The sequence below is a fragment of the Canis lupus genome, chromosome 25 (genome assembly GCF_003254725.2).
Source record: "Canis lupus dingo isolate Sandy chromosome 25, ASM325472v2, whole genome shotgun sequence".
NCBI lineage: Eukaryota > Metazoa > Chordata > Mammalia > Carnivora > Canidae > Canis > Canis lupus.
This window is the reverse complement of record NC_064267.1, coordinates 17335574-17360128: the sequence shown is the minus strand read 5'-3', so window position 1 is coordinate 17360128 and position 24555 is coordinate 17335574. Positions and strand designations below refer to the sequence as shown.

The 24555-nt window shown below is 39.4% G+C and overlaps 2 protein-coding genes and 1 long non-coding RNA gene across 14 annotated transcripts in view; 1 reads left to right on the top strand and 2 right to left on the bottom strand.

Moving 5' to 3' along the window:
- EEF1AKMT1 (EEF1A lysine methyltransferase 1) overlaps window positions 1-15688 on the bottom strand; it is a 25295-nt gene extending 9607 nt beyond the window's left edge. For 2 of the 5 annotated variants that reach the window (XM_025462745.3, XM_025462749.3), the window contains exons 1-2: window positions 14975-15086; window positions 1434-1596 (exon numbers count right to left, since the gene is read on the bottom strand). In XM_025462745.3, the coding sequence (XP_025318530.1) occupies window positions 1434-1577 (144 nt within the window). In that variant the 5' untranslated portion in view covers window positions 1578-1596; window positions 14975-15086. Of the gene's footprint in view, window positions 1-1433; window positions 1597-11875; window positions 12005-14928; window positions 14951-14974; window positions 15087-15666 lie in introns of those variants that run through there. The other 3 variants (XM_035716634.2, XM_049101408.1, XM_025462748.3) reach the window with 3 other exon arrangements.
- On the top strand, window positions 15045-21873 carry LOC118354806 (uncharacterized). The gene is made up of 3 exons (XR_007406035.1): window positions 15045-15234; window positions 16380-16527; window positions 21367-21873. It is a non-coding gene; the product is annotated as an uncharacterized LOC118354806 (long non-coding RNA).
- Window positions 19506-24555, bottom strand: part of XPO4 (exportin 4) — a 122445-nt gene continuing 117395 nt past the window's right edge. For all 8 annotated transcript variants that reach the window (XM_025462739.3, XM_025462738.3, XM_035716628.2 and 5 more), the window contains one exon: window positions 19506-24555. In XM_025462739.3, the coding sequence (XP_025318524.1) occupies window positions 24358-24555 (198 nt within the window). In that variant the 3' untranslated portion in view covers window positions 19506-24357.

Genomic DNA, 24555 nt, shown 5'->3' with positions numbered 1-24555 from the left:
TCTATTTCTAGAACTCCAATTAGTCAAATATTGAGTCTCCTGGATTTATTCTCTAGTTTTATAATGTTTTCTTTCCAATACTTGTTATCATTCTCTCTCACTTTTTTTTCTCCCTAGGGGATTTCTTCAGTTTGATAAACAAATGAAACTAAACCAAAGAAAGTGTCAAAGTTATAGAAATACTTAATTGTAAGTAGTGGGATTAGGATTACTTATTTTTGGTCTTCATCTTTTTATAGATTTTCTACAACAGCCATGGATTGCTTTTAGAGTCAGAAAAAGAACATACAGTGCTTAAAACATTAGGCGGGGGGGGGGGGGGGGGGAAGAAAAATAATAATGTAGTACTTCAAGTTTCTGACATTTACTACCTACAGAAGCATCAAACTAGAAGACAAAGACATGTAAAGAAGGGAAATTTGTGAAGAAAGAGACTTTTGTGTAGGTGGAAAATTTAGTGTAAATGTAAAGAAATATTTTTATCAGTCAGATTCAAATAGATGATAAATAGAATTCTATACAACTTAAGAGATCCAAACTTGACACAAAATGTAAAAGGCTATTAAAAAAAAAAAGAAAAGCATATAAAAGTTCTCTTCTAATTGCAAAGTGAGAGAGAGAGACAAATCCGTTATTGAGGGGTGGGCACAGACCAAAGCTTCATCTATTTGTAAACTATATCCTTCAAAAATTTAAATGTCCAGGTTCCAGTTTTGGTTTCCCTCAACTCATTTTTTCCCCTAATTTCTAATTTTATTTAGACCATAAAAATATAATTAAAATACATTCTATGCACCAAAAAATAGTATCTTCTTTAGAACTCCCTTTCATCTTTTTTTTTTTTTTTTTTTTTTTAATTTTTATTTATTTATGATAGTCACAGAGAGAGAGAGGGGCAGAGACACAAGCAGAGGGAGAAGCAGGCTCCATGCACCGGGAGCCCGACGTGGGATTCGATCCCGGGTCTCCAGGATCGCGCCCTGGGCCAAAGGCAGGCGCCAAACCGCTGCGCCACCCAGGGATCCCTCATCTTTTTTTTGTTGCATGTTTAAGTTCAGTTACCCCATTTATTGCAGTGATGTATTTTACCCCTTCCTCAAGGATGCTGGGCTACATAAAAACCCACAGAAACCATCTATATACAGGAGGAAGGCACAAGTTTATGTTGGTCATAAATGACATGCCGTCCCCGTATCTGAAAAGTCCACTTATCTGACCACTACTAGCCTGACAGTCAGAACAGGAAAATCTGCATTTATATTGTCTTCAATGTTCATGGACTGCTTTCTGTCTTAGCTCCACAGACAGCTCCTGAGGGGCAGGTAAGACAGACACGGGTGTGAAGTGGGACACAGACACAGGGCAGGTGTGGACAGGTGTGGAATCGGTGCCATACCTATACTTCCTGAGAGATGTGGAATGGATTTACTTACCCAGTTCTCTTCTATTATTCCAATGTTATATTTATCATCCCTGCCAGGGTCACTTTGTTGCTTCTGCTCAGCATAAAATTCCTGGAGGGCTGCTAATGTGTGGGAAGATAGCCGAGGGATATCGTCATCATCAGAGTCACTCATTTCACAAATGGTCTACAACCTGCAAATAAATGAGCAAAGGTGTTGCTGGGGTATTTTTCCCCTTCACATTGAATAACAATTTAGAAATTTTTTATCTCATGGCAAGGATCCAAACTGGAAGTGAGTTTTATAAGGGAAACTCATATTTAAAATTTCCGAGATCAAACATCTATGGAAATCTATTGAATGACAGCTTAAAGAAATGCAGGCTTTTCCTTTACATGTATTCAGTTTTTACAAATGAGATTCTCACATTTAAAATTTTTTTTTTAAGATTTTATTTATTTATTCATGATAGACAGAGAGAGGCAGAGACACAGGCAGAGGGAGAAGCAGGCTCCATGCTGGAAGCCCGACGTGGGACTCAATCCTGGGACTCCAGGATCGCGCCCCGGGCCAAAGGCAGGTGTCAAACCACTGAGCCACCCAGGGATCCCCAGATTCTCTCATTTTTAAGACTCACGGCATAATGTAATTTTTTACTGTATCTAAAGACATTTTGCTTTCTTCTGGCACCCCAATAGGCATCTGTGGACATCTCACAGTAGATTCCCTGAATTGGAGATCATTCCAAGCTTGGATGTCACTGTTGAGGTGCTCTAAGGCTCAGGGGTGTTACAGATAGGATGAGTGAAGGATAGAGGAGAGGAATAGAAGAGGTATGGAAATTTAAAGGAAGCAAGGAGAAAGGGAAATTTAAATAGAAGCAAGCAGAAGGGGAAGAAGTAAAACACGGGGAGGGAGAAAAAAGGAAGGTGTCTTGCAGGACCTGATGGCCAGGCCAGTCATTTCTCGGAGTACTACTGGAGTTAGCCAGACTGCAAGGTTAAGGCACAGAACTGGTCCAGACAGCAAGTTTGCCCAAGACTCCTGATCACTGCAAGTTCCCCAAACCACACTTGTGTTCAGTAATTTGCTAGAAGGATTCACAAAACTCACTGACAGCGATTTTACTGACAGTAGTAATTACTACAGGGAAAGGATACAAATTAGAGCCAGCCAAACTTAGAGATGCATAAGGTAGAGTCCAGAAGAGTCTCAAATAGGAAGCTCCTGTCACCCTCAGGATGCATCACCCTCCCCAGCACAGATGTGGGACAATATGCATGAAGTCCTGCCAACCAGGGAAGCTCTGCAGAGTTTTGGTGTCCAGCTTTTATGAAGGCTTCACTATGTTGTTGGTATAAGTGACTGAATGATTGCCCACCTGGCTGAAGTCCCTCACCAGCTCCCCCAACCATGAGGTAGGGTTGATATGGCCTCAGGGCCCCCCATAAATAACAAAGACCTTCCTACAACTTGGGAAAGTTTAAGTGTTTACATGTTACCTCCCAAAGGCCATGACAAAGGCCAAACCTCTCTTTGACTGAGGTCAAATTCCTTACTACACAGGCACCAAATATATTTTTAAGTCAAAAGTCATCCAAGAGCATAAAAACAGCATCCTATTTGCTTTTAAAAACATTATGTCTAAACTGTACAGCAAGTGATGTGTTGAAAATCAGCATAGATTATTCAAAAGCTTCGTCACGTTGCTCCCTTACACCTTCAAGTCCTATGAGGGTGTCTGACAGTCCTGGCCTCCCGCCTGCACCACCAAGGGCAGCCGGTAAAACAGCATTCAAACCTGGCAAATTCCCCAGGCTGAGGAAGGCAGCCATTTAAATTGGGAAATGCTGGGGCACCTAGTTGGTACCACCTAGTGGTATCTGACTCCTGGTTTTGGCTCAGGGCATACTCTCAGGGTCCTGGGATCCAGCCCTCTGTTGGGCTCCTCACTAGCATCAAGTCTGCTTGAGATTCTCTCTCCCTCTCCCTCTGCCCCCTCCACGTCTGCTGTCTCTATCTCCCTCTCTCTCTCAAATAAATAAATATTTTTTTAAAAAATGAGAAATGCCCTCTAGATGTTGCTTTTGTACTCCTTTTCAAAATCAAAAAGCTAGCCATTCTACCTATGATCCTAAAAACAACCACAAACAAAACCAAACCAAAAGAAATCTCATATGTACCCAACTACTGATAAACCAATGTATATTCATAAAGTACAAATAGCTTGTTGATTCCTTCTTTCTTATATTCATCAGATTCACTTGTAAAAGCTTGTTAATAAAACATCTGGTCACACAAATTAATCCAGAAATATAACTAAGTCCTCTATGCATAAGCAGTTTCCCGTTTAGGAAGAGACGGAGCAAAACACAAGGTACAAACACTATGACAGGGACACCTGGGTGGCTCAGTGGTTGAGTGCCTGCCTTCAGCCCAGTGCATGATCCTGGAATCCCGGGATTGAGTCCTGCATCAGGCTCGCTGCATGGAGCCTGCTTCTCTCTCTGCCCGTGTCTCTTGTCTCTCTCTCTGTGTCTCTCATGAATAAATAAATAAAATCTCTAAAAAAAAAAAAAAAAAACCACTAGGACAGATTTATATAAAGTTCAAAAACAAGTAAAATCAAACTATTTGTTTAAGGAAGCATACAGAGCTATATTTATCAAAGATAGACTACTTTTGTTACCAAACCTTCCCAAATAGAAGACTCTAGACCAAGAAAATTCATTGAGGAGTTCTATTAAAATTTAAAGAAGAGGGCAGCCCGGGTGGCTCAGTGGTTTAGCGCCGCCTTCAGCCCAGGGCCTGATCCTGGAGTCCCAGGATCAAGTCCCACGTCAGGCTCCCTGCATGGAGCCTGCTTCTCCCTCTGCCTGTGTCTCTGCCCCTCTCTCTCTGCCTCTCATGAACAAATAAAATATTTTTTAAAAAATTAAAGAAGAAATGTTGATAATTTTATCATCCAGAAAACAGAAGAAAAAGGAATACTTGCCAATTTATTTAATGAAGCCAGATTAAGTCTAACATAAAACATGTCAGTATACAACCTGGCTCAATTCCTGATCAGACATTGAAGGTGATCAGATATCAAAGGCAGAGGGGAGGGGGCAGGAGTTGGTTTCTGATGAAACTGATTATCAAGGTTCTTGCTAAGGCTAGATTTACAAAGAAGTGCACAAACGGGCTAAAAAGGTTCAGGAGCCTGACTTTAAGTCTGGTGGAGCAAACCATCTTAGCTACAGGCTATGACCTGCAGGCCAAATTAGGCCTGTGGCTTGTTTCTGCAAACTAAAATACTCGAAAACAGCCACACACACACACACACAAAAAAAAAAAAAAAAGAAAAAAGAAAACAGCCACACGCTTTTGTTTACACATGGCTTATAGTTGTTTTTAAGACAAGCCTAATATTTATCACCTGGTCTTTTACAGAAAGTTTGCTGACTCCTAGTTTAACAGTTTATTTATTTATTTAAAAGATTTTATTTATTCATGAGACAGAGGCCGAGACATAGGCAGAGGGAGAAGCAGGCTCCACGCAGGGAGTCTAATGTGGGACTTAATCCTGGAGGATCATGCCCTGAGCCTAAGACAGATGCTCAACCACTGAGCCACCCTAGATTTAACAGTTTAAGTGAGAAAAGCCATATGATCATTTGCATGGCTACTACAAAAGCATTCGACAAAATTCAGTGTCTGTTCATGTTAAAAACTGAGCAGGGATGCCTGTCTGGCTCAGTGGTTGAGCGCCTGTTTGAGCGCCTGCCTTGGGCTCAGGGCGTAATCCTGGTCCAGGGATCGAGTCCCACATGGGGCTCCCTGCAGGGAGCCTGCTTCTCCTTCTGCCTGTATCTTTGCCTCTCTCTGTGTGTCTCTCATGAATGAATAAATAAAATCTTTAAAAACAAACAACTGAGCAAACTAGGTGTAAGAGGGAACCTCAATCTGTAAAAGGGCACCTACAAAAAACATAAGCTTCATACTTTTCTTAGTGGTGAAATGTTGAATGCTTTCTGTCTATGCTCAGGAATAAGGGAAGGATATTCACTGTCACCACTTTGATTTAATATTATCCTGGCCTAGCCAATTAAGGCAAGAAGGGAAACAAACAAAACAAAAAACAAGGAAGCATTATGATTGGAAAGGAAGAAGTGTCCCTATTAGTAGACCTGATTATTCACAGAGAAAATCCTAAGGAGGGATCTCTGGGTGGCGCAGCGGTTTAGCGCCTGCCTTTGGCCCAGGGCGGGATCCTGGAGACCCGGGATCGAATCCCACGTCGGGCTCCCGGTGCATGGAGCCTGCTTCTCCCTCAGCCTGTGTCTCTGCCTCTCTCTCTCTCTCTGTGACTATCATAAAAAAAAAAAGAAAAGAAAAAAAAAAAAGAAAATCCTAAGGAAATACTACTCTCATGCAGGTGATCAAGGTCAACATCAGTGGTGATAATTCATTATCAATGGCAGGTCCCCTTGATATATTGTGATGAAAACAACACTTCACCTCCATGGTTCCCTCCCTCCCTGAAAAACACATAATCCCAGTGTAAGCATGACCAAAAACCAGACAAACACCAATTAAGAGACATTCTACAAAATACTTGTCAAAACTGCCAGGTGGTCAAAAACAAGAAAAACATAAAAAACAGTCGAAGCCTAGTGACATCAGAATAAAGTATGGATTTTGGTTAATAATAATGCATCAGTATTGTTCACTAATTGTGACAGATATATCCTATTTTAACAAAAGATATTAATAGAGGATATGTATAGAGGTTACAGGTATAGAGGAACTCACTGCATGTTTGTCACAATTTTTCTGTAAATCTAAAATTATTTTAAGATAATGATTATTTTTAGAAGTTTTTTTTTTTTTTAATTTATTTATTCATGAGAGACACACAGAGAGAGGCAGAGACACAGGCAGAGGGAGAAGCAGACTCCATGCAGGAAGCCCGATGTGGGACTCGATCCCAGGATGTGGGGATCACACACTGGGCCAAAGGCAGACGCTCAACCGCTGAGCCACCCAGGCGTCCCTATTTTTAGAAGTTTTAAGGAAGCATAACCAACTTCAACAAAAACTATTGGAATTAATAAGTGGGTTTATCAAAGTTCAGAGTACAAGGTCAATACAGAAAAATAAATTGCATTTCTGTATTCTAGCCAAATAAGTGGAAATTATACCTAAAAGCTATTTTCTACAAAATTGCATAAAAATACTTATGAGTATATTTAACATAAAGACTATAAGACCTTGATACTGAAAATTCCAAAGATTGTTGAAAGAAATTAGAGAAGCCCTAAATAAAAGGACATACCATGCTCATGAACTACAAGAATCAGTATTATTAAGGTGTCAATTTTCCCCAAGTTGATCAACAGATTCAATCTCTCTCAAGCAGGGTGTGCGTGTGTGTGTGCATGCACATGCATGAATGTGCATGTAAGTTTTATTTATTTATTTTTAAAGATTTTATTCACTCATGAGAGACACAGCGAGAGAGAGAGAGGCAGAGACACGGGCAGAGGGAGAAGCGGGCTCCCTGCAGGGAGCTCGATGCAGGACTTGATCCCCCAACTCCGGGATCACGCCCTGAGCCAAAGGCAGATGCTCAACCACTGAGCCACCCAGGAGTCCCTGCATGTAAGTTTAAAATAGAAATTGACATACTGGTTCCAGGATTTATTTAATCATTCATTCACTGAAGGACGTTAGGCTTGCTTCTAGGTTTTGGCTTATTATGAATAAAGTACCATGAACATCTGTGTACACTTTTATGTTGTTTTTCTGACTGAAGCTTTGTTTGTATAAACATCAGACAAATCAATATTTATCAATATTTAGATTAGCTCCTATATATAGCCTCAGCACGAGAAACAAATGGCCAAAATAAGAGTGGACAGATAAAACAAGTAAATCAAAAGAATGGAAATGCTGATGAGAATGTAGGGATATTGGTACTCTCTCTAATTTGGGTAATAATTTAAATTAGTATAATCTCCTTTTTGAAAGAATTAGATAGTCTGGATATAAGAATATTCCTACTTTCTGACCCAATTCTCATTTCTAAACTTTATATTTTGAAATATTTACAGATTCACAGAAAGTTGCAAAACTAATCTGCAGAGGTCCAAGTATCCTTCACCTATTTTTTCTCATTCTAACAACTTAAAAATAAGGATGTAACTTTAAAATGATGGTATATAAGTTTAATTGTAGGCATGTTTTCTTAAAGTGATGGTATTCTTATAATCCATGGTGTCTCAGATTTGATGAAATAGAGTTATCACCTGGAACAACTGTAGGCAGTAATGCAATGAATCATCCATGCAGCAGATCCACCATTTTATAGCCTCATAATAAAGTGGTCAGAAAGAGGTGAGACTGCTCTGGGAGTTAACAATGTCTAAGTGGTATCCACGGGAATGAATGGTGAAAAAGAGTGTATATAAAGTTATTAAGAGGATTTTGGGAAGACTGTCTCCATACCTCAATACCTGTACTGGCACAATCTGTCTGATGTAACTATTTTAGAACTCTAGAGTTTGGGACACCTGGGTGGCTCAGTGGCTGAGTGTCTGCCTTTTTGGCTCAGGTTGTAATCCCGGGGTCCTGGGATGGAGTCACACATTGGGCTCCCCTCAGGGACCCTGCTTCTTCCTCTGCCTATGTCTCTGCCTCTCTCTGTGTGTCTCTTATGAATAAATAAATAAAAACTTAAAGAAAAACTCTAGAGTTTATTCGAAGGCTTGCAAGGAGGACAAATTATGGTGAATTTCAGTCAGGTCTGGCACTTAGCTCTACAGTGGCTTCCCATCTCCCGCTCATTATTCCTGGTCAGGAAACTGTGCACATGATACTGTCTTATGTTTGGTGTTAATATATCAAGGTGAGGACACGGAGGGATCAATGCTATTACAAGAAGTGTTTTAATATTATTCATAGTCCCCCTAGAAAGGAGAGGCACAGTGCACCATGATTGGCCACCTAAAACTTGTGACGTGGGGACAAGAAAGCAGAGAGACACCAGGAACTCTACTGCTAAAATGAGTGGAAAGGAACTAGGTGGGGATGTCTCCTGTTTGGGCACACAGTAAAAACACACATTCTACAGTTTATGTTTGACATGACCTTGAGGTGCCCATGAAAGCTGGTTTGCGGGGAAGATGTAAACAACTCTAGACACTGGTTTGGCTCTATAATTAGCTGATGCCAAATAAACAAATACAAAACCTAAAAGCAAACAATTTTAAAATTCCCAGCAGCAGTTTGTATGCAATTTGTGGGTGACAAGGTAGGCAATCAAGGGCTCTGTTTTTCAAATATTGGGGAACCTGTGTACTGATCACTAACTGCTGCTTCTGATTGTGGAGGCACAGAGGCAAGCAGCCCGATACCAAGGCTCCCACTGCCGGCTATCATTACTTTCCACCTCCAGCTGAAGAAACTTTGAGAGGATTTAAAGGGCCAGCACTTTCTTCACCTTATTTTTCTCTTTTTCTCCTTTTGGGAATCAAATATTTAAGGACTAGATCATTATAAAAAGCAAATGCATATACAGGGAAATTCAGAAAGTCACTGATGGTCTTCCCAGAAAGAAGTGGAGGCTCAGGAAAAAAACCTGAGAAGGCCTTGTTTACACCTCAGGTTGATACTCAGCATAGACAGCCCCACAACAATCAAAAACCAAAAATAACAAACAGAATGATAATAAAAATCAGCAAATCATTGGGAAGGGGAAGAATCTGATTTCCAGAGTTACCACATCATTACATTCAAATATCCAGTTTTAAACAAAATAATCACAAGGCATACAAAAAACCGGAAACGTAAAGCCCATTCAAAGTAAAAAAGTAAATCAACAGAAACCATCCTTGAGAAAGAGCAGATGGTGGACCAACCAGACAAAGTCTTTAAAACAACTGTCTTAAAGAGCTAAAATAACTAAAGGAAGATGTGGGAGAAGCTAAGAAAATGATGTATGAACAAAATGGAAATATCAAAAGGGAATTCTGGAGCTAAGAATTGCAATTCCTGAAATGAAAAACTCACTAGAGGAATTCAAAAGCAGATTAGAGGAGGCAGAAAAATCAGCAAACTTGAAGGTAAGATAATAAGACTTACTGAGTTAGGGAAGGAAAGGAAGGAAAGGAAGGAAAGGAAGGAAGGAAGGAAAAAACAGGAACAGAACCTAAGGACATACTGTCAAGCGGAGCAAATACACATAGTGGGAGTCTCAGAAAGAGAAAACAAAGGGGCAAAGCAATTATTTGAAGAAATAATTGCTGAAAACTTTCAAATTAGGTGAAAGAACTATAAACATAATGAACTTAATGAACTCTTTAGTAGAATAAATTTCAAATACCCACACATTATAATGAAATTATCAAAAGCCAAAAACAGAATCTTGAAAGCACTAAGAGGGTACTTGCCATGTACAAGGGATCATCAATAAGATAATTGGTAGATTTCTTATTAGAAACTCTGGAGGTCCATTTGCTTCAAAGTGAATGGAACTGGAGGGTATTATGCTGAGTGAAATGAGTCAATCAGAGAAGGACAAACATTATATGGTCTCATTCATTTGGGGAATATAAATAATAGTGAAAGGGAATAAAAGGAAAAGGAGGAAAAATAAGTGGGAAATATCAGAAGGGGAGAGAGAATATGGAAGACTCCTAACTCTGGGAAACAAACTAGGGGTGGTGGAAGGGGAGGTGGGCGGGGGGGTGGGGGTGACTGGGTGGCGGGCACTAAGGTGGGCACTTGACGGGATGAGCACTGGGTGTTATTCTGTATGTTGGCAAATTGAACACCAATAAAAAATAAATTTATTATTAAAAAAAAAGAAACTCTGGAGGTAGAAAGGAGTGGACTGATATAGTAAAGTGCTAAATAGAAAAAAAAAATCAACCAACATCCCTTATCTGATGAAAATGTCCCTCAAAAGTGAGGGAGAAATTAAGACATTTACAGATAAACAAAAGCTGAGAAAATTTGTTACCACTAGAACTGCCCTGCAAAAATTGGTAAAGTGAGTCCTGTAGGTTAAAATGAAAGTACACCAAACAGTGATTCAAGGCCATATATAGAAATAAAGGTCTCAGAAAGGTAACTAACTAAATGGGCAATTGTAAAAGCTAGTATTATTGTAACTTCAATTTGTAACTCTTTTTTTCTACGTGATTTAGGAGACCAATACCCAGGTATCTATCAACATATGAACAGATATATATACAAAAGAATATTATTCAGCCTTAAAAAGGAAGGAAATTCTAACACATGCTACGACGTGGTGAACCTTGAGGACATTATTCTAAGTGAAAAACAGTCACAAAGAGACAACTACTCTATGATTCCGCTGATACAAGATGCTTAGAGTAGTCAAATTCATCAAGACAAAGTAGAATGGTGGTTGCCAGGGGATGGGAGGAATAGGAAGTTGTTTAATGTGTATATAGATTCAGTTTTAGGGATCCCTGGGTGGCGCAGCGGTTTAGCGCCTGCCTTTGGCCCAGGGCGCGATCCTGGAGACCCGGGATCGAATCCCACGTCGGGCTCCCGGTGCATGGAGCCTGCTTCTCCCTCTGCCTGTGTCTCTGCCTCTCTCTCTGTGTGTGACTATCGTAAATAAATAAAAATTAAAAAAAAAAGATTCAGTCTTTTCATCTTATAAATAAGATGAAAAAGGGTTCTGGAAATGGATGGTGGCAACTGTCACACAACAGTGTGGATGTACTAACACTACTGAACTATACACTTAAAGGTTAAGTGGTAAATTTTATGTAACATGTATATTACCACAATAAAAATATTGGGGTAAAACATTATTAAAGTGGATATCAGGGACAGGGATGCCTGGGTGGCTCAGGGTTGAGTGTCTGCCTTCGGCCCAGGGCATGATCCTGGAGTCCTGGGATCAAGTCCCACATTGGGCTCCCTGCATGGAGCCTGCTGCTCTTTCTGCCTGTGTCTCTGACTCTCTCTCTCTGTGTCTCTCATGAAAAAAAAAATTAAAAAAAATATTTAAAAATAAATAAATGAAGTAAATCAGGAATGTCAAAAGAACTGCCTGCTAATTCAGCAATAAAACAATATTCTCAATCAACTGCTAATTTGAACTTTGTGGTTTTATAGTTTTGTTTATACTGAATTTGAGAATGTGTTAAGTTTTATAGTTGTGGAAAAATCAAAAGCAGGATGAATTATTTGCCTTTGAGGTTATAATTTAGAATAAAAACTTAAATCAACAATAGAAGTGTCTGCAGCAGTCCCACTGAGGAATGGTAAAAGGCTTTAAATGAGCAACTTTAGCTTACTGCAAAAAGCACAAAGAATACATTTTTAGCAAAGCATACCAGGATCCATCAGGTGGGAGAATTTCCAGGTGGAAATTCCAAAGATTAGTGTGTTGTGCATGCCAAACTGAGAAACACTAAGAAAATACAGCAAACTGATCTGCAACCTACTAAAAGGTTTCATCTTGGTTTGGTATTTCAGGATTAGGAGTTCCTTTCATTCAGTAAAAGAATCGGGCAACTATTAAAATCCAACGTCTCCTGGCAGAGTTGAAGCGTACAATCATTTTCTGATCAAAGCTGCACCACAATACTGTCTGGAAAAGGTAGAGGACAAAGGAAAGTATGTGTGTGTTAATATATGTGTGTACATATATGTATGTGTGCATGTCCATATACATTCATATAGGCACATGTACATACATATATCCTTAATATACACAGAAAACTTTGAATTATTTATTAGTACTAAGCACTTTCCACAGCAACATCTGTTGAGAAGGGCTTTCAAGCTGCAGCTTGAAAGCTCTTAGCTAATCACTTAGAAATAAAACATGAAAATCATAACCAGTTGGCATTAAACACAAAATAAAGAATTCCAAAAGGGACTTTAAGAACACTGTCTACTTTCACAGCTGTAAAAGGCAAATACACTCCAATCTATATTTTAGCATGAATTTTGTTCCAAAATAAAATGTTCTCTTAAAGCTGACTAAATCCATTCATTTGGTAATCACTTATCAAGGTACTGCCTGTAGGGATCCCTGGGTGGCGCAGCGGTTTGGCGCCTGCCTTTGGCCCAGGGCGCGATCCTGGAGACCCGGGATCAAATCCCACGTCGGGCTCTCGGTGCATGGAGCCTGCTTCTCCCTCTGCCTATGTCTCTGCCTCTCTCTCTCTCTCTCTGTGTGACTATCATAAATAAAAAAAAAAAAAAAAAAAAAAAAATTTTAAAAAGGTACTGCCTGTAGTAAGCACTGTTCTTGGTGATGGAAATCAAAGTCCCAGTCCTCTTGGAGCTTATATTCTAGTGAGGCACAGAGAGAAGCAACAAATAAAATGTGTTGGATGATGGTAAGATCAATGGAGGAACACGTGGGAGAGTGGAAGGGGCTGCAATTTTAGCAACTGTTTCCTACATTATTAAAGTGAATTCAAGATTGCATCACTTGTTGGGGATCCCTGGGTGGCTCAGCAGTTGAGCGCCTACCTTTGGCCCAGGGTGTGATCCTGGAGACCCGGGATCAAGTCCCACATCCGGCTCCCTGCATGGAGCCTGCTTCTCCCTCTGCCTGTGCTCTGCCTCTCTCTCTCTGTGTCTCTCATTAATAAATAAATAAAATCTTAAAAAAAAAAAAAAAAAAGATTGCATCACTTGTTAAGTGGGGAAAACTTAAATCTGCTTATGTAATAAACATTGCTACAGACTAAATTAAATGAACTTTAGTTTCAATATACCTCTTTTTTTTAAGATTTTTAAAAATTTTTATTTATTTATGATAGTCACACAGAGAGAGAGAGAGAGGCAGAGACATAGGCAGAGGGAGAAGCAGGCTCCATGCAGGGAGCCCGACGTGGGACTCGATCCAGGGTCTCCAGGATCACGCCCTGGGCTGCAGGCAGCACTAAACCGCTGCGCCACAGGGGCTGCCCAATATACCTAACTCTTCATTAAGTCACTACTTCATCATTATCTTTAGCATGTTTAAATTTTTTCTAAGTGGGTTTATGAAATTGATGTAAAAGAGATTTTCACAACCAAAAGAGTTGTGAAGTGCTATGCTTCCTTAAGGCTCATATAGGAGATCAGCAGTTCTCATAGATTTTGCACACACCCTGCCCAGGAAGGGAACAGCTAGTGATGTCTGGAGACATCTTTGGTTCTCAGAACTGGGGAGGGTACTACTGGTTATCTAGTGGGTAGAGGCCCGGAATGCTGGCAAATACCATACCTTTGCAAGACAACCCTTTGCAACAAGGAACTATATGGCCCCAAATGTCTACAGTGCTGACGTTGAGAAATAGACAAATGATTGTGATCATGTGGTGAGACCTCTAATAAAAAGCACATCCACCATTTAGGGCAGTGGGATCAGAATGAAGAGCATGTGTGGGCAGGGAATAGAAGTGAAACAGCAGGTGGCATTTTAACTTGGCCAAGAGGAAGAAGAAAAGATGAAGAGTGAGGACTGCAGAAGGAACAGCATGAGCAAAGGGAGGGACACATTAATGTGCAGCATCCGTAGAGATTAGCAGGCTCCTAATAGATTGTGGTTACTTTCTATTTAAATAGTACTTATTCAGTATAACTAACATAATCCTAAAAGTAACGTGTAAATCCACATTTCACATGTATAAAATTATTCAATTTCCATATATCAAATTTACTAAAGCAAGCCACTCCCCTCGCCAACCGTATACATTCACACAGCGTCATATTGCCGTCTGCAAGTTATTTTGGTCAAGGCAGTGTGATTCAGTGGAAAGGGCATTAACCTAGGCCTCATGTCAGACTCCTGAGTAAATACGGGGTGGAGGGGGGAGGGGGGGACCTGAGATAGTTTGGAGGCTTCCCCTACAAATGGGTAAGAATGGCCTATAGTTTAATATAGATCATAAACGTACAACGCGGTCAGCACCTGCTGTGTATATACACCTCCCCGCAGCCACATCCCTATCAAGCCATCCTGCTCTTAACCCATCACCCACCCAGAGGGATCCCAGACTGTGACCCTCTCTGATGCCCTGGGCCTTTCCTCTCTTACCCATCGCCCTCGCCCCCACCCAAGCGTCCTCATCCAGCAGGGCCCCTGCCTGTGACCGTCCTGTGCCCTGGACCCTTGCAGCAGCACCGCCTGCCCTTGGGGAGCTGAGGCCTAGTCTACCCCACTCTGCACCCCACGCCGGCAGAGCACCTGCTCCTAAGGCCCCAGCGCAGGTGCGGAGGCTTGGCCGTCAGGAGCAGTAGGCCCCGTCCGGTTTCTGACCGGAGGGGCGTTCCCGTCCTGCCCGGCCCGGGGGTCCTCTCCCTCCGCACCTGGCCTGCCTCACCCCAGACGTGCGGACCCTTCCCGGCTGGGCTCACGAGGCCGAGGCCGGGTCACACCCGAGCAGCTACTCTCGGCTCGGCTGCAGCTCGCCTGCCATCCCTAGACACCACTAATTGAAGCCCTCCTTCTTTACTGCACTGGAGAAAGGGTGACAGACAAAAAAAGAACCATAACCGATTCCGAAGCCCGAGCAGCGCGGAAACGACCGACCCGACCCCACCTTGGCGCCCGGGATCGTCCCCTCTGGAGCCACGCGTGCGCAGTCGCCTAGGGTGGGACAGTGGGCGGGGCCGCCCCGCGCGCGCGCGCGTTCGCGCATGCGTAGGCCTCCCCTCCCGAGGGCGCTTCCGGGAGGCCCGGGAGGGTGGGGTCTCCCGGCGGTTCCAGCCCCGCTGCAACCTCCCGCGAGTGCGGACTCTCGCCGTTCTCTGTCTTATAAATTACCTCCAAGGATGGTGGCAGTAAAAGACGACATTTAAGGTTTTAGATTCCCTTCAAGTTAAATGTCTTCCAAGTAGCTTAGTTGGCACTTGAAACTAATGTAACGTGTCACAAACATTAAATTCAAACCTTTATCTAGTTGACTCAGTTTTAATAAAGGAATAAAGAGGAATTAAAATTAACTAAATTGAGGCTTTGTAACATTGTTAGGATTGGAGAAACTCTCAAACCCTGGTCAGATTTCCTCCTCCCTCGGCAGGATCTACCTACCCAAACTTAAGTGTGGTTAGTGTCAGTCTAGCCTCACGCATCTTCCTGTGGGGTCAGCTGCAAATAATGCGAGATGCAAGATCTGATTGCTGAACAGCTGTCTTCACGCTGAAGTAAGACCAGCTACTAATTGGCAATCTAATTACGACGCAAAAACATTTTCCACGGAAATGATGGCCACTTTTTGGTCGGCTGACTTACCTGGAGCCTTTCAGATCCTTCCCGGAATTGAGTGCGTTGATAATGGTATAGGCACCGAGCACACAGTATCTACCGCAAAACAGGCGCTTAATGTAAGAAGGGTTCCCTTCCACATCAGACTGAGGTACTTCTCCACTCCCCAAGGCAATCAATGTTATGTTCCTACCTTCTCCTCTACCAATTTTATGATCTTGCTAAGTTTTTATATATTCTGAATAGCTTTAAATCCTTTTTGCGATAAGCTGAGGGTATAAATGAATTGCTCAGCTGCCAAATGATGCCATTCAGTAGTTCATAAAAGAGGTTTACAATTTTGTACCATAATTTCTATTTTAAATGCTGTTGCCAGGTCTGTAACAACCCATGCTTTATTTCTACTTTGAAGGCTCTGAATTGATGATAAATCTATTAAACAATATTTCAAAATCAGATGTAACTTAGCAAAGGAGCTAGAAAGAAAATATGCAAAACCAAAAGAAATCAGTAACATGAACCAAGAAACAATAATCAACTTTTATGGCAGTACACTTTTACCGAGGTAGTGTTCCATGCATATGAGACTGCCCTGGCTTATAAATTAACAGAAGAGTTTATGCTAAAGCACATTATTTTTGGTTTGAAACTTTTTAAACTTTCAAAGTTTCAGTTGCTTTCATAACATGAGACACAAGTTACCTTGATGTAAACAACTACATGTTATTTTTATAATTAAGGTGACCTATGCAACAGGAAGTTTGTAGAATTGTACCTACACCAAGAGTGCAGACTGCCCAGACAGCATCTCAGTACTACATGAAGATCAGAATTTTCCTGGTGAAACATTTGCATTGTAATTTAGTGGTTTTGGAAATCATAAAAAATGTAAGTCATCAAAGGTAATTTATTGTTGAAGTAAAATGAAGATTATTTGTCAAGTTAAACTGGACTTAAAAGATGCTTTCAAATCAATTTCAATTCAGGAATTACTCCTTTGTGTATTCAGAAATTATTTTTGTTCATCTTGCAACTTCAGAAATTGTGCATAAAAGAGATGAAGATTACTTTGAAAAGGTGATGACGAGACTTGGTTTTCCTTTTCTAAAAAATATCTAGTAATTAACCATAATTACAAGTACACAGATTCTGGTCTTTTTCTTCCATTTGTCAAGTATTGTATCACCACACTACTCAAGCATGTTGCGAAGGATGTTCCCTTCGAATTCTAGCCGCAAAAGATACTTTGAGAAGAAACCACTAAATAAGCTGATGAAAATCAAATTAAGATCTTCTAGAGCTTCCAACGTGCATTAGTGTAGTAAAGCTTTAGCTTCACATGGTAAAAACAAAACAAAACCAAAAATATCCCACTTGTTTTATTTCTCCAATTAATTTGATAACAGCTAAGTTATAGAGAATTAGTGATTCGTGAAACTTACTTTAGGAATCACTTTATGATTGTTGTTGTAAGAATATGAGCTGATTATTCAACAGAAATTGAAACTACTGACTTAAAACAATCAATTTTCTCATATAGAAAAGAAGAAACAGTAAATAATATGGTGAGCTCTATCCCAATACTAACATGGTGTTTGTGGCTAGGGCTAGGTCACATCTTAATGATGTGGAGATAAAACCGTATTTAAAAGTAATTAATGATTATCAGGTATTATTAGACATTTATTGATCAAAATGTGTTCTTAGAAATAATCTTTAAGTATAATGAAATCTATTGAGCATCTGTTATATCCATTATCATGTTTTAAATATTTCCTTTGGGGGATCCCTGGGTGGCACAGCGGTTTGGCGCCTGCCTTTGGCCCAGGGCGCGATCCTGGAGACCCCGGATCGAATCCCACATCAGGCTCCCGATGCATGGAGCCTGCTTCTCCCTCAGACTGTGTCTCTGCCTCTCTCTCTCTCTCTCTCTCTCTCTCTCTGTGACTATCATAAATAAATAAAAAAATTAAAAAAAATATTTCCTTTGGGAAGAATTAACATTTATGGTCCTAGGACATAGAAGATAGGCCCATGAAAATTAACATAAACCCTAAATAGCTTAGTTAGGAATTGCATCTATGGCTCTTTGCCTCTCCCCTGTACTGTACAGTTCATGTTTTTTAAAATTTTTATTTATTCATGAGAGACACAGAGAGAGGCAGAGACATAGGCAGAGAGAGAAGCAGGCTCCCTGGGGGGAGCCTGATACAGGACTCCATGCCAGGACCTCAGGATCATGTGTACTGTACAGTTCAAATGGCTTTACCAAGTCAGTCCACAGAAAGGACCATGCAGGCAATTCAATTGTAAGCAGGTGTACAAATGAATATTGCAACCAAAGATCTCCCCAGGCTTACGAGAAGGAATATTTGAAGATTAATTGGCAAAATCAACCGAAGTGAACACTATCAACACTTAAAGTAACTACTGTGGAAATAAAAATATTTAGCTGATCCCTATTTAAGTGCACTTCACTTCAGGTTTTTCATTCTTCAACTCCAGGAATCATCAGTGACTTACTTCTGTTCACTGTCATGCTAGATGTTAAAAATAATTTACCCGGAAAGAAGTCAGTAGGAGGTGAGACAGAATCTGCAATTAGTACTGTATGGAATTTCTGAGCAGATTTTCTCATTAGTTTCACTGAACATGCCTTTGCTTCCACTTAGTTTTAAAAGAAAGTCAAACTGAACTGCTATCTGAGATTACAAAGAATGCACAAGACTCAATCTGGGATGCTATGCTTAAAACACAAACAAAAACGTCACATAATCTAATCAATGCAACAAAGGCATTATTCACAAATTACCCAATATAAAATGACTGTATTTCTTTTTAAAGATTTTATTTGAAAGAGAGCATGTGACAGAGAGTGAGCGAGTGAGTGTGCCTGAGCAGTGAAGAAGGGCAGAGGGAGAGGAGAGGGAAATGCAGACTGCCCACTGAGCAGGGAGTCTGATGTGGGACTTAATTCCAGGATCCTGGGATCATGACCTGAGCCGAAGGCAGATGCTTAACCGACTGAGCCACTCAAATGCCCAAAATGACTGTATTTTTAGAGAGAGCCATTAAAGATTACTTTTTTAAAATACTAATTTTTATATTTGGAGCCTTTAAAATCATCTATGGCTCTCTTCAGATGACAAGTGATGAACCTGTGCCTACGGTCCCCCCTTAATAATGAAAGGGGTGAAACAAAAACTCAACATGCACTCTACTTACTCTACCTCTTAAACAACCTTTTCCTTTACCCACCCTTGGAGTAGAATCAAATTTCAACATAACCTAAGAAATACTATTATAAATCAATGAATATTCAAAGCAAAATCAAGTTTAAAATAAATATATTTCAAGCATTTCCTTTTCTTAAAAAAATTAACTTTCACTGCACATGTTTACAAGATTTTAGATTGGGTGAAGGGTAAAAGTTTGTAAGTCTAACACAGAGCAGGATAGTAATTTTCCACTTTTCCTGAAAGGACAAAAAAGAATGACCCAAACTACTAAAAATATTTACTACAAATATACCCAAATCCAGTGATTTAACTAATAACTCTGAAAATGTTTCTAAGACTGTAAGGTGAAATAAAAAATAAATATGCTCAATATTACAGAATATACACAAAACTTTTTCTTTCTGAATTCTGAATACTCATTAGGGTTTAGGTGTTTTCCCAGGAGGTAATGCAAATCTTTATACAGATATGTTTCATGTTTTTTTATCTAAAATTATTTTATGATTGTGTAATATCCCCAGTGTCAAATGTCCTATGATTGTAAATGAACTAGCACCATTTCAATAAGCTTCATAAAATAGTCTAGCTAAATACCCATGAACAAATCACACATGGTCAAAACAAAAATGTAATAAAAATATTTAGTGAAAAGACACATTTAAGTCCCATTTATGGATTTAAAAAATACAAATAAAATTTTATCAATGTGATATTCAGCTTGTAACTGGCTCAATACATAGCCTTGATTTATTTCCTAAAATCATACTGTAGCATCTTTTGAAAAATTAAATGCAATTTTATACCTTTATTAGTAATGTTAATAGAGGTAAATATTTAAACAGTATACTCATCCCTGGGTCTCTTAAAAAAAACTGAAAAGTCAGTGTAAGTTTAAAATTTTAATATTTATAAATTTAAAAAATTTTACACGTGCTGAATGGTAGCAGTGCTAACATTTTGTGACCATTAAACCACAAACTCACTGCATGGAGCTTCTTTCTTTGTACAGAGAACCAAATCACAATACCAGTATTTGCAATTTGTCATAATTTTATGTGGTAACAAAGACACCACACCAGGAAGCCTGGGCTCAGAACACACTTGAGGTCAGATCCCCATCAGGTACATAGTGCGGATGCAGTATTTTTAATTTCAGGCTAGGAAAATAGCTATTAGTACACATTTGATAGCTCCTAATAGCTAAGAGGCCTAAGAATATAGACTGAAAAGAAAAAAAAAAAAATCTCTCCACTGGTGGGAAGGCCTGGAATAAGTAAGTGAAAGCAAACCCCAGTGGGTGAGGTGAAAGAAGATGTTTTTTGGTGTGAGTCTCAGGGAGTCTAATGTACCAGCTGTACCTCCCAATCACCACTGAAGCTGTCATACAATATTCCAGTCTTTCCAAAGTAGAGCTATAGGCCAGAAACATGATTTCATCCATCCTCTTTAAAAAAAAAAAAAAAAGAATGGATACTCAGTATTAGGTTTATATCTTTACCTGAACCAAATATATTCTTTGGCTAAGTATGTCATGGGTTTCCATTATCAACAGTCAAGAATATTTCACACTTCTCACAACTAAATTTAAATATTTAAAGTTCAGCTTTAGCCAGGGCACTTCAAATTAATTTGAGCTCAGCAATATACCTAATTTGGACATTTTTTTTTATTTTAGGAAATTACTTTTTAAAGAATTCTTAAATGCAGTGTTTTACCAAATGAGAGCATACCCACTCACATTTTTAAATAATTTAAAACCTTATTACATCCTCAAATCAGCTATGCTGTTTTGTAGAAGAATTTATAGAAAATTATGTTAAAAACTCATATCCAAACAGTTCCCTATTCTGTTTAGAAAACAAAACAAAACACTAAGAAGTTCTGAGGTTCCCTTCTGTCTTAACAGCTAATATTTTATTCAGGAACCAATAATGGTAATTATCTGTCAGAGACAGCTAACTTAAGTAAGGTCTAATGACAACCACCTCTAATGACAGAAGTGGCCAACAGAAACAAGTAGAACTGTAACAGACAGAAGAGTTTAAAGATTTAACTGACACTGAATACTAGGACTCTCAAACCTGAAATCCTTGAAAATGAAAGCTAGTTCCCTTCAATACTTGAGGGATTCATACAAGTATTAACAGAAATGAGAAATATGGTGATACTAAAAAGACAAATACTTGATATCCTGATAAAAGAAGTTCAATCAAAGACAGTAAGGGAGTGTTAAATATTGCTGGCTGGGGGGAAGTTATAGAGATGCTTGGTTGTGAAATGAAAACTGAAAAAAAAAAAAAAAAAGAAGGTAGTAACCATCATATCTGAACAGAGTAATGTATATAATTAGATACATGGTTTACAATGAAATAAGACTAAATACGTAAAATTTTAAAAATATTGCAGTTTTGTTTTGTTTTTTACATGTTAACAAAAAAACTCAATGCAGTGATGTTAACATGCTCCCTGTTCCCCCATCTTCCAACAGATTCAGAGATGGCAAGGCAGAAATACCCGGATAACTGTGTTGAGGACACTGTCAAATACTGCCAAATAGTTTAGTTACTCAGGCAACCCCCCACCCAGAAAGACTATAAAAACTAATCCTTTTCACAGAGGTACAAGAATGCAGTTACATGTACCGTTACATGGATACAAGTTGTGAAAGGACCAAGTCCTTACTGACTTGGACCAAGTCCTTACTGATTGTGCCTTGGGACTCTGTAGAGACTGTGCTTTTTGGAAACAAATGTGCAAGGAAAATAAAACAAGAAATAAGTCTAATAATAAAGAATGAACTGAAAACTAGAAGTTAAAAGATACTATATCTGAACAGAAATTTCGTAAAACACAAAATTCTCAAAATCATATCCTCAAAAGTGTCCCTTTAATGTATAAGAAGGGGGGCACAAATGTTTTTGTTTTTAAAACTCTTTTAACAAAAAAAAAAAAAAAAAAAAAAAAATCTTTTAACAACTTAGTTTTAATAGTAAAAGTCAACTTACTAGAATGAAGCCAGTGTTCTTTACATCCACTGGGCCAAGAGCATTAAAACAAAAATCCAAAATCCAAAGAGCCAATAAACATAGCCAAAGACAAAACTGGACAAAGTAAAACAAAAGACCCAAACTAAACAAATATTAAATCAAGCAAACATACACATACACTCAGAAAATAAGTCTTAGCCGTTGCAATTAAAGTGGCATCCCCATTACCCAGAAAATGGTGGTGGCGGTTATACCCCAGTTTGCCACTAATCAACATTCTGGGGATACCCAAGTATTATTTGGTCCAATCCAAAGTAAATCTTGCTTTAATTGAAACTGACCTAATGAAATTGCATAGTGTAATGACATTTGGGCCAATTCAGCAGAAATTTATGTCTAGAGAAAAGTTACTAAATACTGATGCCTTTTTATTTACCAAGGCATTTCTTTCCTACTCCCCTTCATTTTTAACAATCTGATTATAGTTTTGTCCTGGCCAGCAGTTGCGTACTTTTAGCGTCCTTTGGCAAAGGGACTCTACGTACTGAACATACAGATATGCACAGCTCACAGATACTGAGGAAGGGTGAGAGAGCCGGGAAACAAAACACCAAGAACAATGCCACAGCAGACTACAAGTTAAGGGCGAAGAAGAAGAGATCTAAAAATAAATGCACTTGTTCGAAGTGTCTTTAAACATACACTACGTATATGTCATGAAGAGCAGCAGCAGCTTTTTCCCGGCTGTCTTTTAAGATGTTTTTGCTCCACCTCAGCTGTTACTCAACAGTGATCGAATTAAGAGTAATGTTCCTCAAAAAGCTATGGCCCTCGGCTTTGCATTCACTTGTGTGTAACATCACATGCACAGGTGGGATGTAATCTAGATGCTCCAGTTTGGTGAACTGTAACTGTTAGGAGCACAAAGTTATACCAGGTTTTGCACAGCGTTATGTCTGGAGGTGCATATACCATATGCAATTCCTATATGAACACTACATTTGAAGGATAGTTGAGTGTATAGGTGTCAAGAACACAGCAGAAGGAGAAAGCCCATCCCTTGGAAGCACAGAGTGTGCCTGCACCAGAGTCTCCGTCACTGTGCCATGGGATTTCTGACATTGCGGTGGGCAGAGTTTCATATGCCTACAGTTTATAAATTAGCTTTCATTTCCATAATTTAAACTGGTACACAGAATTAAGGGGTTGATGGCAGCAGTACAAAAGTCCTGATTAGAAAAATCAAACTAGAGGATCTAAATAGGAATTTTTTAATCTCTTAAATTAAATTTACATGGCTCCTGTGAAATGAGGAGAACGTTCACTCTAGCATTAATTATTGCCCCTAATGCCCCAATGTATAATAGTCTGTATGAATCAGTAATTCACATCCTTTAAGATAGTTATTGCTTAAGCAAGCCATTCAGAGTAGATTATTAGCCATGGGCCACATGGCTGAAGAGAAACATACTCAAATTAGACTATATATGAATGAGCCTTTCATTTCATTCATAAACCCACATAAATACACAATCAAAAGGGCACCAGGTTCATAGCAGCTAACACCCTAAACCAACTCTGAAGCATCAAGACTTGATTTCTTACTAAAACAAATCTGCTCTTTTTTTTGTATTTTCTTGTTAAAATTAAGGCAATGAAATGGCTACAGTTCCTAAAGTTCTTTTTATGGAACAAAAATATACACGTATTTTCCTCAAGTTCAGTCATCAGAGTATGATTAGAGACCTGTATTACACAAAACCTGCAACACCAGGCTGATGTTACAAAAAAAAGAAAGAGCGAGAGCACGTGCTACAAGAGTCCAACAAACACCTGGCATTCCTTCCTCCTGCTGAATTACAAACCTGATCAATCAACAAAGGGAGGAAAAGTTTGAAAGCACAAAACCTCTTAGGAGTGTCCAATGTCTTTTGCATTGATTCAAAACTTTTGAGGTGGCAGAGGGGAAGAGCTTATTAAAATGAAGACTCCAAGGCCCAACACATAGAAATTCTGACTCTGAGCATCTATACTCAGGCCCAAGAATCTATCTTTTCAACCAGCCCCTCGAGTGATGCAGGTGATCTGTGGACAACATTCTGAGAAACAATGCTGAGTATATGTCCATCTAATATTTAATTTAACAAAAATTCTAAACTTTGGCTAGCCACCTAGCGATTTGATAAAGGGGGAAAGGCACTGAATATGCATTTCATGGTGCCCATATCTGTTTGCACATATATGGAATTGAAAATCTTAAATCACCATTCAGAATCTACAAGACATAGATGACAGATTGTGGCTAACACCCAACAGCAGAAGCTGATTCAAAGGTGACCTCTCCTGTTTCACTGCATTACACGTTAGACTTTCAGGCTCTCCGATATCCAAAATGGCCAAAGAACTGAAGAACAGGACAAGACTCAAGTCAGCTTTTAGCAATTCAGTGCACTTTGCAGAAAGGATCTAAATTAAGCATAAAGTTTTGTTATTTATTTTACACAAAGGAGACCACCAACATTTGCCATAAATTCTTCTAAACTCTTTAGGAAGGCCATCTTCTGCTTCCGATCCAGAGTAGGAGGAGTGCTGCTTGCAGTGAGCTTGTTGAAGGCATCTGCTAATCTCTGGTAAATAACTGGGTCTTGTTGACTTGACAGTAATGTTTCAACCAATTCAGAATATTCAGC